A 16955-nucleotide genomic window follows, 5' to 3' on the forward strand; every position below is an offset into this window, starting at 1 on the left:
ATCTCTCTCTTTCCCCTTCCCACTCCCTGCCTGCAGCTTTCCTACTTTCAGACAACGCTAAATAGCCTGAGGAAATGGCACAGCTGGGATATTGAGGAAAGGGGTACATATCAGGATAGACATGGTCTGGCATCTAGTAGGAAGGAAGCCTGGCTTGAATTTGTGAGGAACGGGGAGGACTGTCTGTTATTTATTATCCTATAAATTGATAACAGATCATAAGGAACAAAATTAGATTATATTGAGCACATCTGCAAAAAAATTTCTGAGAATTTAAGTTCAGCTAGATACTGTGTGCTTTCTTCTTTCTTGAGGATTTTTATTCAGATCCATTTTAATACCGATTCATTCTGGAATGCTAACTGACTTCAGCCAGTCACCGCATTGTCACAAATGCTGATTGCCTCTGTCGCTTGGGAAATGAGCATTTCCTCCTTTCAGACTACTAAAAGTGTCTCAGCAAGAAGAAAAGGAGGTAAATTCTTTAGAGCTCTATTATGCTCACAGTTCTCAAGGACAACTGAGCATATTTTTTCAACTTTGTGAGGCTTGTATATGGGTGGGGTGGTGATAATTCTCACAGCATGCATTGTGTTGACAGAGCTAGGAATTGGCATTTTGTTCAAAAAGAAAAGCTGTGTGATGCATTGTTTTTCTTTCTGTACCGCCAGAGGCCACCTACAGTCTTGTCCTAAATTGCTCCCATGCAGTGTAATGTTTTGAATGGGCTAATGAAAGGGGGGGGGGGGGAAACTATGTTATGGGGCAAGATGGGTTGCTATTAATATGTGGATGGTGGTGGGGGGTGGGGGAAAGCAAAGAGAAACCATGCCCCTGCCTGAACACTCGCCCATCTGTTTTCAATAAATGTATTTCCTTTCTGGCCTATGGATAATCCTGTGCCTTTAAGAGACAAGCGCCCACCCACCCCTTCTTCCCATCCTCAATCTATTTTGGCTTGCTGCTGTTTTCATTTCCGCTTTCCTGTTCCGCATCTGGTGCCAGGAAATTCCCCACTTCCGCACTTGCTGGCCAGGAGACGGGGGTGGATCGGAGGCTGCTGCGTAGTCAGTGCGGAATGCAGCCGGAGGGGGTATCAGCATCTCCTTTTAATCACTCACCACCCAGACGGCTTAATGAAGCCAAGTTGGAGTGCATTCATCCACCCTGACATAGATTTCCTCAGCTTCTTAGCTAGGTTGTGGAGCAGGTGGCCGAACAGCTAGATTTAGGCATCGTTTAATTGTGTTGATGCGGAAGGAGCCAAGAAAAAAATCTTCAGCCTTTGCACATACATATCTGTGTTTGCTTAAATCCCAGCTCCTGTTCATACATCACACTGGGAGGCTAATCTGAAGCACAGCAACAAAGGCGCTGCTATGGCACACAAACATTGCACCATAGCAGCTGAGGGCTAAGTTTAAATGACATGGCAGATTGTTGTCATATTCAAGAACTTAAATCAAGCTGAAGTGTTGGGAGTTTTAATTCTGCCTGGTAACTTTCCCTTTTATGCTTTAATCTCACATGTTTGGTTGGTAAAGAAAGAATCCACACTTGCAGTGACATTGGTTGATACCATTTTGAATGTTGGGTTAAAATCTTGACATTAAAACTATAGATAGTGGTCTTTCTTAGAGGGACTGAATGAGCTAGGAGGTTCTTCTGCCCTGTCCTTATTGAAAGAAAGCCTCAAGAATGGCCCTGAAATAAAGTGGGGGCAGGTAGTTAATATACTGTATAGCATTACTAAGGGCTTTTCTATTTGATTTTAGGGAGAGAACTGTGTCTAACATATGTAATTCAAGGAAGCAGAGAAATTTCTGGCCTCCACTATAGATGAATCCCTTCCCTTCCCTTCCGCTTCCCTTTCTCCTTCCTCTTCCCCTCCCTCAAATAGAGCAATGCATCCTGTTTGATAACTGCAGTCTGAACTTCAGTACAGACGGTAGATCTTTGTCCAGCGGGACTTGCTGAACAAAGTTATGTTCTCATCTAAAGCACCATAATTTGGAGGTGGATTACTAACCTGTCAATCAAGAAGGCCCAGTGTGACTAGCTAGGTAGCTAATTAATTAATTAATTAATCAATTATATCTAGCCTTTCATTCAGGAGTTTAATACTGTATACATAGTCTCCCTCTTGCTTCCCCCCCGCCCCAACTTCAACAATAATCCCTAGAGATAGGTTGGGCTGTGAGAAAACATTTGCCCCCAAATCACCCTGTAATCTTATATGACTGATATTTTGACCCTGCCTCTACTGCCTCAACGTAGTATTTTAACCGATGCTATTAACATACTACTTAATGTGAAATGCTGCTGTTGAATGTAGGAAAGTATGCCAGATAAACAGAGTACTATTACAATAATGAAAGCCAGTTTGGAGTAGCGGTTAAGGCAACAAGCTATAAACCAGAAGACTGTGAGTTCTAGTTCTGCCATAGACAAAGCCAGCTGGGGGACTTTGGGCCAATCCCTCTCTCTCAATGTAAGAAGCAGGCAATGGCAAGCTTCTGAAATCTTGCCAAGAAAGCTGCAGGAATTTATTCGGTCAGTCACCATGACTCAAAAACTGACTTGAAGGCAAACACATTAAAATAATACCTCTATATTATAGTTCAAGGGGCATGGAAAAATATTTTAGGAGGGAGCAACCATTGTTAAGAGCTGCCATTGTTCTCTTCATTTCTCAGTTACCGAACAGTAGAAAGTAGCCATAGGTCTGCGCAACCTAGGCCCACACAGGGAAAGAAAAGAGACAGCTTTTGAGATCCAGGCACAAAGATCTTTTGTTCTATATATGAAGGATGGCATCTTCTGTCTTGTAAAAGTAACCATTAATTTTTATGTTACCTGTAGCTGACAAAATGGAAATTATCAGTTTTACTGATTTGCATGCACCAACACACTGATTATTAGGGCTGCCTCAGCACTTCTGAAGTCACAAAGGGAATTCAAAGCAAGGGGAATGTAAATATAGTACCTGCCTGCAATTCCTGAAAGCATCCCAGGATCAGAAAAGAACAGGGGTGAAATCTAAAATTTTCTGCTACCGGTTCTGTGGGTGTGGCTTAATTAGTGGGCGGGGCTTGGTAGTAAGGTGACTGGGTGGGCGTGGCCAAGTCAATGTGACTTCTTTGCCCTTTTTTAACCTACAAAACACAACACAACACAACACAACTGGCTCACCCACAATGTAAAAGCAGCTATGCTAGACCCAAAATGTCCCCTGCAACAAGCAGGAACCTCACACAGCCCCAAAAAGCCCCAAAAAACAATTTTCACACTTTACACACACACAACACAACACAACACGCTCACTCACAATGTAAAAGCAGCTGTGCTAGACCCAAAATGGCCCCTGCAACAAACAGGAACCTCACACAGCCACAAAAAGCCCAAAAAACCAACTTTCACACTTTACACACACAAAATTCCACATACAACTTTGTGAGATTTTGTGTGTTTGTGTAGTTAGAGTGAAACACTACAGAAACACACTAAATCTCAGAAAGCTGCACAAATATTTTATTTTAATTTATTTTTATATAAACGCAGATAAATTTAAAACTTCCTAAACTTTAAATGGCTAGGTCTAAAAAAAGAACAACTAAAAAAAATCCCAATTAACTATTTTTTTTAAAGCTCCCAAAGGGGAAAAAAACTTACCCAATAGAACAGGGGTCTCCAACCTTGGCAACTTTAAGACTTGTGGACGTCAACTCCCAGAATTCCTCAGCCAGCTTTGCTGGGAGTTGAAGTCCACAAGTCTTAAAGTTGCCAAGTTTGGAGACCCCTGCAATAAGAAGGTACAAGGCAGGCAGAAAGGCAGGCAGGTAGATAGAGCTGCTCACCGATGAGCTTGATTGCAGGCAAGGAGATTCAGTTGCTTGCTGATGCAATGGATTGCAAGTATTACAGCAAGTGAAGCAAGGCAGGCGTTGTGACCAGCAACTAAGGTAAGCAAACTGGGGGGCGGGGGGGCAGAGGGATTTTTGCTAGTTAGCAGGCAACTCAGCTGGGATCGTCCGAGCTTGGCTCGTCAGAGCCATTTAAAGGGGGAAAAAAAGGCTCTGATGATCGCATGGCTCAGCTGGGCATAGGGGGCGGGGGCAGGGATTTTTGCTAGCGGTTCTCTGAACTGCCCGCCACCATCGCTACCTACTTGCCCGAGCCGGTCTGAACTGGGAGCATTTCACCCCTGGAAAAGAGGCAGTTTTTTTAAATAGTGGCCGACAGTACTACATTTGTACTGTATATGTTCAGAAGCATCTTTTTGAAATCAAATCTGAGACATTGCACACCCCTACTTTTGTACATGCATAATCTCACATTCTATACAACAGATTCTCCATATATTTGAATTACCGGTAAGTACCGGTATGTTTTTGCTTCAGGAATACTGGTACAATATGTTTGGTCAGCAACTACTGTAGTTATGCTTTATTCCTTGATGCTAGTGATCTATTTTGCTACTCAAACTTTTCATCTCATGCTTTGAATTGAAGAGATTTTCAGTAAATTTCTCTTGGTTAAAAAAAGTGTGTGAAATAAACCCAGAAATATGCCACACAATTAGTGGCAGATATACATAAAGATGCATAGATTAATTTATATTATTTTGAGAGACAAAAATGGCTTGGGTTTTACATTCTATGAATGTGGAAAAGAAGGTAAACTATTTTTATGTTACTCCTTTGGATAGGAAAAACATCTGGTGACCAGGGGTATGATGGAGCTTTGCAGATGCTGTTGCTTTCCAAGAAGTCAGCAGCTCAAGGATAATGATTAAATGAGAAAAAATATTACTTGGCTGTTCATAGCAGGCAAATTTACTAAAGTTTCTAGAATAGGATAAAATTTGTAAGGAATTGAATGCTGAGGGGAGACCAGACAAAGACAACTTAAAGCACTGATGATCATATTTATTTATCAATGGTTTTGACCAAGATGTTCCATTTTCTTCAAAACTTGCACTGCCTTGCAGACTTCACTAAATTTCCTCAGTAGTAATCAAGGATAAGGTTTTGCTAGCCATCCTGTTGTTATTTCAACCTGACCAGCATACCATGGGAAAATTTGCAAAGGACACCGTGCTGAAATGAGGTATAAGGAGTTGCCAAAGTGTTCCAAAGACTCCTCCCTAAGACTGCACCCATGAGATCCAGCATGTGCAGTCAGGCAGTGGGAAGAACAAAAGATGAATTTGTAGGAGGATAAATGGTCTCAGAAGTCTTGAGGCAACAAGAGCATCACCTAAGGTGGAAAAGAAAGCCCAGTCTAATCAAAGTACTCTATATCATTCTTACATTCCATGCCTCTAGAGAAATCATAAGAGTTCCCATAGAATCAGGAACAATATTTGGGCAAGAAGGAATTAAGAACCCTTTTACCTCACATAGTTTTAGGGCATAACTTTTTCTCATGTAACTCTTAAGTCTGATGGTGTCAGCAGGCATCACATTCTGACAAAAAGGACCCTGAGTAATCTTGAATGATAATTCAAGAGAATTACCTTCAAAAGAGGAGGCAACCTATGCATCCTTGTTTCTTTTCTTTGGCTTTCAAGATTTTTTTCAACCCTTTCTACCCCAACATCTCTGCTTATAATGCTTTATCCGAGCACAGTATGACAAGTGGCCCAAGGTTAGAAGGTCATCACTCTGTTAAAATATGAGATATAGACAGAGAAATACTATGTCATCTATTTTCTAAAAAGAAGATACAGAAGGAAAAACTTGAAATTCCTTTTTTATTTTTAAACCAAGATTTAATAACCAAGGTTAAACAATGACACAAATTCTGTCTGTTCCCAAAGGTTAGTTCCCTCAAGGACTGGTTCTCTCATTAATTTGGAATCAGTTCCAAAAGAGTCTGGTTCCAAATCAAATATTGAAGACTTGTAAACAAGCTTTGGGTGCAGAATATCAACCATTTCAGCCTGTGAGTTTAAAAAAAGGACAACAATTTTCTACTTTGCTTAAACTAATTGGTTGCCGCAACAATAAATATCAAAACTGCATAAGTTACAAACTCTGGAATTACTGAATAAGGAAGCAAGAAACATGCAGAAGTATATGAACTTTCCCTCATTCTTCTGGCTGCTTCATGATTTGATAACTTTGCTAGATACAAACAAATGTTTATAAGTCATAGAGAATAATAGGATGTGGCAATGCTGAAGAGTTACTGCTTTGCTTTTTGTTTTGCTTCAGCTTTACAACATTAGGACTTACTTGGTAAGTTTAATTCTGCATGTATACCAGTTATTACCATAAAGGCTGAACTAAAGCTCATAGACAACAAGTATCACCTATATCCTTAAAAAACAGTCCGAAACCAAGCTCCTTCTCTACTCTCACCATCTAGTTTTTGTTGCTTTCTTTTTGGAAGGTGGGTGGGAAGATGACAACATCAGGAATCCTAGCTTCTAGCATAACCTGCTCTAGCTGTTAGCTTATGCAGCCTGTCTACCAAGCAGTTTCCCATGGGTACTAATTATTCTGAGGTGGGGCCCATAATTGCCTTGGTTGGAGCAATTTAATGAGGCTGTCTGGCTGCTCCTTGCCCATGATCATATTCAATAGAAATTCCACATGCTAAGGAGTGTTGTAATTGTAGGATCCCTGTCTTCTCCAACAGTAAGGCAGTGCACAAGCAGAATGGTAAAGGCGTACCTGTTCCGCTTAAGGGAGGCTGGCTAAACAAAAGCAATTCCAATGTGCGACGTGCGTTTTATGCCACTTTCCAACTCTACTGGTATAGGTGTCATGAGAAGTAAGGATTGAGGGATAAATAGAGATACATAGCCTACGCTCTGAAGAAAGGATTCTAAAGATAGGGGGTAAGGGGGGACAACTACAACGTATTTAGGCTGAGATTTGTTGGTTAAAATGGGTGGAAAGAAGGAAATTAATGAAGGATTTCAGCCTCCAGCCAAAGTGTGGGCGGACTAGTTAGTGCTAGAACTTGTGTTCATTTGCCAGCTTTATAACCAGAACACACCTCTTTCTTTACATCCATTAAAGTAACCTAAGAATTTGGAAACAGCTGGTACTAATATAAACCTACTGTGTGTGTGTTATTCTGGATGTGTATGTGTATGCATATGCAGAGAGACATATGCCCCAATTTGTATGTCCAGTTAATGCATATGAAAGTCTTCCCTTTATGCCTGACTGAGAATTGCTGCAAACTGTTTCTTTCCTTCTATTTTGATGGAAAAGTGCTTTTCTCTGAGTTACATTTCTAAACTAGAGAATATTGGACATTCTTTCTCTTACCACTATTTAATAACATCTCAGGAACTCAGTGAAAAGAGAAAAGTAAAATTCTACATCAGTTGATGTGCAGTGTTTAACCAGAATTACCTGGTCCAAGAAGAGAGTGGTTACCAGACTCCAAATATCATCTAATAGAAGGTACTGTATATATGTTTATGGGGCTTCCCCCTTCCCACACTCCATGACAACATAGGAACTTCAGCAGGTGCCGGATGCAGCCTGGCTGGTGGCAAGGCAGAACAAGCCATCCGCTCCAGTATCCTGTCTCCAGTAGTAGCTGGTGCACAGGAAACCATCCTGATTGCATTTAGCATGCCAAACTTTCCTCACCGTGCAGCAGCCCCACATCCTCACTTGAGTGTGTGTGTGAGGGGGTGGGGACAGGGAGAGAGAGAGATGGAGGGGGTTCCTGTCCTTCAGCCTGTGCCTTAAGGGGGTGGAGGGAATTCAGATTCCTGGCAGAGAGTCATTCTGTGTGTGTGGGAGCCTTTAGTTCTGCTGCCTTTGTTCTGCTGGAGATATGCTTGGGGCATTATCAAAGACCCCTCTATCTATTCATAGAGGGAGTGTCTTGCACAGGCAATGGCATGACAGGGCTCCTAGGTGCAATGCAGAATTGTCTAGGCTGTCAGGATTTCACCCCAAACATAAAGGAGCTAGGAATGCAAAAATGTCCCCATTCACAGTAATCTTAAGAATAAATGCAAACTACTATTATATTGCATACTAGAGAAAAGAGAGAAATGTGTAGTTTCTAAAGCTCCAGTTCTTTGCATTCTAACAAAAGCAAGACTAGGCAAACGTTCTACTCAGATTACATGACAGACAATGACAGTGACATGGGCAAAAGGGCTCACTGCTGGAACACAGGATATTTTGGGCTTTGAGCTTGGAGGGAGCAACTTTCTGCTGAAAAAAAACATGATCCAGACTGGCATTTACTCTTCAAGATGCAAGACAGGGAGAGGTCTTTCCTCATATTTGTAGGACCCATACATATGAAATAATGCTAAGTTGCATATGTATTTGGGGACCCCTGTGGCTTGTGCCTTATAATTTTCAGAAGAACATAATTAAAATAATATATTAAAAGAAATACTTGTCATTCTAATAAAATAATATATAAAGATGAAAGCGCATATTTCAATCACTTAAAAAATCCTCTACCAGAACAGAAAATTCAAGGCAGTACTGGAAGACAAGCATAGAAAACATTTTAATATCTACACTCAAAATAGAAAGCTTACAGCTTTTTAACAAAACAACAAAAACTACATGTCAAAAAGCATGCCTGATCTTGACCATGAGAAAGAATTTAATGCACTCTTTTCCCCTTACTCATTGACGTTGTTAACAATGAGTCCTGGACCTGGCACTGTGTTACAATGAGTGCTAAAAAGACTAGTGTGGTAGGTATCTATGCAGATTCTGAGTCATCCAGATCATGGTTGTTTCAAAGATGCTTTTTCAAAAGGCAACTGGTCTTTGATTTTCCTTGGAGACATTTCACTTTTCATACAAGAAGCTTCTTCAGTTCAATTGGACGAGAAGTGAAACATCTTCAAGGAGAAACAAAGTCCAGTTATCTTTTGAAAAAGTAACTTTGGGATTAGCCTGATAGATAATATCATGGGAATTCTGTCATTGGTGAAGAGAAGCCAAGGAATCAGATGCAACATTCTTTCATTGATCCATATGTATGTATGAGTGAAATCACTGAATGATTTAAAAAAAAGGTATTGAGACTCTAGAAAGAGAGCAAAGAAGAACAACAAAGATGATTTTGTCTGGAGACCAAACACATGGTGAACAGTTGTAGGAACTGGGTATGTCTAGTCTAATTAAGAGAAGGACTGTGGGTGGCATGGTAGCAGTCTTTTAATATTTCAGAGGTAGCCACAAAGGAGGGGGACAAACTGTTCTTCAAAACACCCGAGGGCAAAACAAGAAGTAACAGAAGGAAAACTCAGAGATGCAACCTAGAACTAAGAAGACATTTCTTAGCAGTGAGAACTATTATTCAGTGGAATGGCTTGCCTTCAGAAGTTGTGGGTACTCCACCATTGCAGATTTTTAAGAAGAGATTGAACAGCCATTTGTCTGGAATGGTAGGGTTTCCTGCTTGAGCAGGGAGTTGAACTAGAAGACCTCCAAGATCCTTTCCAACTCTGTTATTCTGTTGTTGGAAGAAATATCCTTCTGGGTTCTGCTCCAAGTGGGGAAAAAGACACTGGAAACATGGAGACTGCTTGGAAAGATGGTTTAATGATGGACAGGATCACATGGTTTGAGTTCCTGAACAGAAAAGGGCGAGATACAGAGAGTCCCCGGGTTTTATGCTCTCTCTGGCTTTGAACTTCCTGGGGCCCCGAAAGAGTATTCTGATTGGTTGTCAGACTCCCAAGGGGTGGGGGTCTTAGCTAGCCTTCCTGGCTGATGTAATCTTTCCAGGTGCCATATGGTGAGTTTCTGTCTTAGATGGGTCCCATTGTGCTGCAGATTATGGTCCTTTGACAAAGGATTTAGTTTCTGCCTCTGGCCTATTAACAAAGGTGGGGGGGTAGGGAGGCAGGAAGCTGCTTTGTCTTTAAAACATGTTTCTCCATTTCTCATCCAGGGAAATACAATATTCTGCCTTTTTAATATTTCCTAAAATATTTAATTCTTCCAGGAAAGGGGTGGGTGCTAACTTCCTACACTGTATTCTGTAAATTAGGCTTCAAGTTTGAGACTTATGGTCAAGTACATCTGCTCATTCATACAGTCAAGCAGGTTACTGAGTGGTACTCAGTATGCTTATATTTCATCTCATCTCATCTCAAAATACTTAGCAATTTCTTTTAAAAATACAAAACTACGACAGAGATCTCACATCATCATATTTTTAGCATTTTGCTATACCCGAATGTATAAAATAGCAATAACATGTAATCTTTAAACCAGATGCTGTGCTTTGCTTCTCAATTCTTTTGCAATTACCTATCTTGTATCAAGAGAAAGAGTTGTGTGAATTCAAATTGTTAATTATAGGACAATGTTCTTCAAGGTGTCTTCCACTATGACAAATTTCTATGTTATTAAAGTTTAATAAGAACTATAGTCCAGCAGCTGAAGGTTTTCCTGTCTTAACGTATCCCCTACTTGTATGAGTAGCTCAGAGTAACAATGAATATGGGAGAATGTAAGGTATTTTATAAGCATGTCTGACTAAGAGTAACAGAAATAGCAGAGATCTATGTATGTTATCATGGTTTTTGCTCCTAGTCAGATTCTTAGGTTACCTTGGGCACCTTGTGTGTGTGTGTGTGTGAGAGAGAGAGAGAGAGAGAGAGGGAGGGAGGGGGGAGACAGAGAGAGAGCGAAGCATGTAAACAGAAGATCAATGGTATGCTTCAAACTAAATAAACAAAGGTGTGGAAATTGTTATTGCAACATCCAGGAATCTCAGGTAGCATGACCAATGGTAAAAGGATGCCAAGAGCTGCAGTTTCAACATATGGAAGCCCACAGGTTTGCAGTTTGCTTTTATGCATGCATTCAACGCTTAGCAGTCTTACAAAAGTAGGTCATAGTCCATCATCTTACTAATGCCAAACCACTTCTTTGTTTTTGCGCCCACAGTTAAAGCAGCCAAGCTGTGACAGAGAGTGACTTTTGGACTGACTCACCAATAGGCGTGGCAGTTTTTGTGGGAAGATATAGGGTTGGTCTTAACTTGAAATCTCTCGCTCTTACTAACCTATAGAAGAAATGACACATTGTACTAAACCATACTTTTGTTAACCCCTTCTGTGATCTCAGCCAATTATGGCTTATTCAATTTGGTTTAGTAGAATGTTTGAGCCCAATCATAGTTTTCTATGTATTGGGAATTGTGTGCAGTGGGAGGAATTTGGTCATGCAGGATTTCTGAAGCAGAAATGATGGTGTTTAAGCATCCATAAAAATTTGACTTGAAATTCTTGTGTCCAGCCTCTGGCAATCTCTTAATTCACAAAAAAAGCAAACAAAGGAACTAAACTACTTTGTATCACTCATTTACATTTCAGAAACCTCAAGCACCAGAGGAATTAATTCTATAGGCTAAGGACAATCACCAGATTGTTATGGAGGAAAATTACCAGGTTGTGGTCTCTCAACTGGAAGCAGCTCAGATTACAGGGAGTAAATTCCTGAGCACTGAATCACAGCAGAGTTCCTTTAGCCCTTGGGGCCCCATCATCATTAATCTCACCTCACCTGCTTGCTCAGCTATTTCATGACATATCCACTCAAACCAGAGAATGCTTTAAAAATTTAAAGGGGAATTCAGATATTAGCATTTATTAAATACTAAACACTTGATTTGTGGTTTGCAAATATAGCATGAAGCTCACTTGTAGTAGGCTACTTAATATTAACACCAGCTAAATTCACTGTGTCTAAATAGTACTTTTTTCCCCCCCAAGTCTTCTCACTGAACTATCAAACTATCAAGCACTTTGCTGATAAAAACCCAGCATTCACCTGGCTGGACCATACAAGCTATGCTCTTTAGAGGTTTTCATTGAAGGGAAAGATTTTCCTGGTTGTTTGCAGTATGTTCAAGGCCCATAGGAGCCAATTGGCAACCTGTGTTGGACCATTAAATCATTTCAGAAAAGGTTCAGATACTTGATCCAGGTATCACAGATGCTGTTATGGAGATTACATCAAGATACTGCAACTTGCAAATATTTTGTAAAGCTCATCCAAGGTCTTGTCTGCCAATCCTGTCCAGCTGGCTACTGGCCCATATTTACGGAAAAGTTATTTTTGTTCATGATAAACAAGTTTACAAGCTTCAGTTCCTGGAGCTCCAAATATAACCTTCCCATGCGGTCAGTTATCCTGAAACTATGGTAGGTACTATTATGCAACCTAGGCTACCTGATGGGGAGATGCAAAATGCAATCCCATCCGTTTTAAAGGCCTGTGCAGAAATTTTCACTTCTTGAAAACAAATGTAGGTTGATTTCTAAACTGATGTTTTTAGAAAAATTTATTCAATATCTTCTACTTTAAGCATTAAACTAACCAACTTGCACATGAGCCTGAAATATTTTTATATGTGCTTCTGAGAGATTAAAACATTTTGCTTTGGATTTGCAATTCTATTCATTTCAATTGCATTTTATTACCTTATATTTTTGTGCTTTTTAATAGCATGAGATCTTGTCTATTTCATGGTAAAGCTTACAAACTGACAATTTCCCTTCCCACATCCTGCTCTATTATAACCAGGCATGGTGGTTGGTTTTTTTTTAGCAAAATTAAATACTACAGAATTTTTTTAAAAAAAATCTTTATTTTACTAATCAAAATATTAATTACCATGAATGGTTAAGAAACAAAAGCTTGAGGTTTTCTGCCCTCTTCAAGGCAAAAGAAAAATGTAAGATACATACATGTAACAAAGTACCATAACAGTGAACAATCTACAGCTGGTTTTATGAAACCAGCACTTCAGGAACACATAACATTTTATGTTCCAAACTGTACAGCTAGATTGCACACACATATACCTCATAACACATTAACTCTGGTACAATGGGAACTGCTTCAAAATTTGTGCAAACAAAGCAGCAGTTCTTGAACAAAAGAAAACGTGGTATGGAATTCCACAGAATGACTTGATTTTTGTTTTAAGAAAAAAAGACCTTACAAAACACTTCAATATAAGGATCATAGTACAGTACAGGTTTCACTGCTCTTTTTTAGGTATAAAATAATCCAAGCTGGATAACGAGGAGAACCATCTTTTATGAATATCACAACATTATTCCTCATCACTGTCCCAAACAAGTCAACAGTGCCAGTCACCTAGGAAAACCACCAGCAAGTTTGAGATGACATCTTACAAAAATGCCAATCATCTTCCTCTCCCTCTGTTCACGAGCTCCACCCACACCTTTAAAAAAAAAAACACAGCCGCCACAAACACACACTCACATATACTGCTAAGGCAACATGAACAGGAAATCCCCTGCACTCCTGGACCCAGAGTAATGCAAATGCTCATCATATGAGAGATGTGTCATACTAGTATGACTGGTCCGTTTCTCCCCTCTCCTTCCTGCTCCTCTCGCCACGGATGCTTTGGCAAGACTAATCAGGTTTAAGAGAGCATTTCTGGCACAAAGAAACAGGCCACTCGATCACCCTTAATTACTAGATAAGAAAAAAGGGATGGCCCTGAGCAAAAGAATGCTGGGTAGTCCCCCCCCCAATATCTAAGGAGTGGAGCTGACAAAAGCTGCTTTTCTTCAAAAGCTCTCAGCAGGGCTGTTTAACCCTTGAGGGAACAAGCCCCGGCTGCCTAAGAAAGCCTCTTTCAGAAAAGAGAGGAGGGAGAATCCTCAACCTAGAACTGGCAATTTAAGTTAACGCAAAAGCGTTATCGAAAATAAACTCAGCGTTATTCTCGAACTAGCACCAAAAGTAAAAAAAAAAAAAAGTGCACGCAGCAGATAGTGGTTGCTTTCCACCCAGATCAGGCTTTGAAAGGCCTGACGGGTTTTTGTTAAGTCTTTCCCCTTTTCTTGGAAACGACTTCATTTCCCCCTCCCCCACCCCACCCATACACCCCAAGTTCTCAGCCTCTTCTCTTCCAGGAACAGCGACGTTCGCGCTGGCGTGACCAGTTCCTCTTTCGGCGCTCAGCCACCGCGTCCCAGTTTCAGGGAGCGCCCTCCGCGGCCAGCCGTCGCTCGGCCTTTTGTCTCGCCTTCTTTCCGAGTCACCAGAGCGTCTCTCGCCTAAACTCGCAGGGGGAGGAGGACGGGGGGGGAAAAAGGCCTCACTCGGGCTCCCCGCGCCACCGTCAGCCTCCCGCCGCCAAAGTCCCGCCACCGAGGAGACAGGCGGCACTGAGCTCCTCTGCCCAGAGAGGGGCTTCCGCAGGCCCCGCTTCTCCGCGGGGAGAAGTTTTCAGCTACGAGTCCCCGGCGGGGGCGCTTTAGAAGGCTACCACGGCCCTCACCATTATGCTCAGCACGCCGTCGCCTTGTCTGCAGTTCGCTTTGGGCTCCTCGGAGCCTTTGGCCGGCGGAGGCTGGAGGATCAAGCTAGAGAACCGGTCCTGCAGGATTCGGGCTAAGCTCGGAAAGGGCCCTTCTTGCCTCTGGGGCTGCCGCTCGCCCTCCTCCTCCGCCAACTTCGCCTTCTTGCTAGGCACTAGGCCGGCTTCGGCGGCGCCAATCTTGCCTAGGCTGCTGCTGCGGCGCTTACGGCTCGGCTTCCTGCTGACTGGCAGAGGCCCCGAGGCGCCCCGGCTCCAAGCCGTCTGGGTCAAGGAATGCGCGGGCAAGCTGCTACCGGGCCCCTCCTGGGTTTCCATAGGTTCCGGATCCAGGCTGCCGCAGGGCTGTGGCGTGGGTGGAGGCGCCTCCTGTTGGGCTGGGGGGAAGAGGATTGCCGGAGGACCCTCCAGATGCTGCGGGCTGGGCGCCGTCTCTTGTAGGTCTAGGTCCGGCTGCCGCTCAGGAAAATTTTCCACGCTTCCTCCGCCCATCTCGTCCTCTTCCTCCAGCTTGGCCGAGAGGTAGAGGTCGCGGGCGTTCCTCATCACGAGGGAGAGCTGCAGGCTGCGGTGGAGTCGGAGGCCTCCGCGTTGCATGCGCGAGTGATACATCTTCCACACCGACATCGTCATAATACGCTGCGCTTCTTTCTGCACCTCCATGTTGGCGGCCGCTCTCCGGGCTTCCCTTTGGACCCTTCTGAAGCTCTCGAGTCGGAAGAAAAACGGCTGGGCTTCCACCCCCCCTCCTCCAAAAGCGAAAGTGGCGCGCCTCCGGCTGTTTCTTCCCAGCAGACACCTCCCCGACAGCCCGCTACGGAGACGTCCGTTCCGACTAAGCGGGGCCGCGCCCAGCGCGTTGCATTTTATACTCCCGGTGATCTCAGCGCCAGAGCCGCCCCCGCCCACTCTGCGAGCCGCATCCGGCCTTGTAACTGCGCGCCACTGGCCGCCCTTCCCGAAAGGGGGAAGGGCAGGCGGAAATGTCAGGGCGGGAGAAGAAAAAGAGCCAAATGGTGGTGTCGCCGGGAGACGAGGATCGCGGACGGCGGGCTTTTCCTGCTAAGCAAAGAACTGGAAGTCGGGTTCCATGCTGAAATGGCGTAGCAGAGTTCAGAAAAAATGAGCAGCTGGTTGTGCAAGCGGTGTGGACAAGCAGTGGATAACTGCCGATTCCTTAGCTAGTTGGCTTCAGAATAAATTTTTTCGTTTCCTTGGGAATGGAGTATACTTCGCGAATTCTGAATGAGATGTGGTGGAGTGTAAGATTTACTCTGGGAAACTACGGAACTTGTTGAACTCTTTTCGACCTCAGGCATCATCTGCAACGTGAAGAATTTGGGAAGTTGTAGTTCACTGCCTGAAGGCCACGTGCTCCAAACTCGTTGGGAAATAGTTAAATAAGATCCGTTCCGTGCACGTTTTAAGGCTGGGGAAGGCTTCCGCATACTGTTCTTGGGTTAGATTCAGTGATTGGCAACCGATAAGGTTGCCAATCTGCAGCTGAGGCAGAGCAGCAAATAATACTATTCAATAGAGCCCAAACACAGCCACTTATTGTGGCATAAAAGACAATCCATGTTATGACTTAAGTTGAGTTTTGATTTAGCATGTTGTGAAAATGCAATGATGGCATTTTCAATGAAACACGGATTAGGAAGATTTGGAAACAGATGTTCTTACTGATTAAGTCAGGCCTGATTCCAACCACTTGAAATAAGAGTGACATAAAACTTATAACTATTTAGAAGCTCATTATGCAAACATTATCACTATGGCAATACGTTAAGTTATGAATTAAAACTATTGAGACTACCAGATATGAGCTGCAAAAATCCAATTGTCCAGTAGATGTCACAGATGATACCAAAACAATTTAACTTGTTTCCATTTAGTGTTCTCTAAACAGGTTGCACCAATATAGCTAGTGTGGTTTGTTAGTACAATTTTGGCTATATCCTTTATAATAATATATTTTGATACCTCAACAATCTATAGGGTACAGAAAAATGCAAATGATTGACTTACTGAGTTTTAATTTACAGAGGTATTACATCAAATACAGAAGTTTTGCACTGTGGTCACATGTTGGTACTTGCAATCTTCATATTTCACATACTGATTAAGGCTCCAGGGTGTAACCATGACAAAGATGTTGAATAGGAAGGATATTCAGTTTTTGTACTATCAGCAAAATTAAAGGAAACTAGAATAAAAAATTTCTATAATTTCAGGACCAAAGCAATGCAAATACTTAAAAAAAAATGCATTGTGGGCAAATTGTGAGAAATCTCAAGTTTGTACCCCCATGTAAAATTATATACAGAAAATCAATGCAAGAAATATTAGGTTTGCCCTTAAAATACAGTATTTTGAACTCCAGATCTTGTTCTAACTCAACCGTAACAATTGTTTTGCTAATTATAAGGAAAGATTAGCTCTGTTCTTTTTCTCTATCAAGATTTATAAGATATACATATTTCTAAGAATTCAAGATTATTTTGCTTGTCTTGGCACTAATATTTAAACATTGAGAGCTTGCAGTCTTAACAGCTTGAGGTTTCAAACTGTTTCAAAACAAGATTTGAAGCAAGAGTAAGATGTTGCCCTTGAGGTTATTGATGTGGCCT

The 16955-nt window shown here is 42.1% G+C and overlaps 1 protein-coding gene across 1 annotated transcript; it reads right to left on the reverse strand.

Annotated features, from left to right (window-relative positions):
• Nucleotides 1-13870: 13870 nt before the first annotated feature.
• On the reverse strand, nt 13871-15148 carry IER2 (immediate early response 2). Its single transcript, XM_070934363.1, has one exon. It carries the CDS (start codon nt 14986-14988, stop codon nt 14263-14265), a length of 726 nt encoding a protein of 241 aa, XP_070790464.1. The 5' UTR covers nt 14989-15148; the 3' UTR covers nt 13871-14262.
• Between the last annotated feature and the right edge of the window lie 1807 nt (nt 15149-16955).

This window comes from Pituophis catenifer, unplaced genomic scaffold (assembly GCF_029215685.1).
Source record: "Pituophis catenifer annectens isolate HBS135680 unplaced genomic scaffold, rPitCat1.0.hap2 SCAF_2, whole genome shotgun sequence".
NCBI classification, from domain to species: Eukaryota; Metazoa; Chordata; class Lepidosauria; order Squamata; family Colubridae; genus Pituophis; species Pituophis catenifer.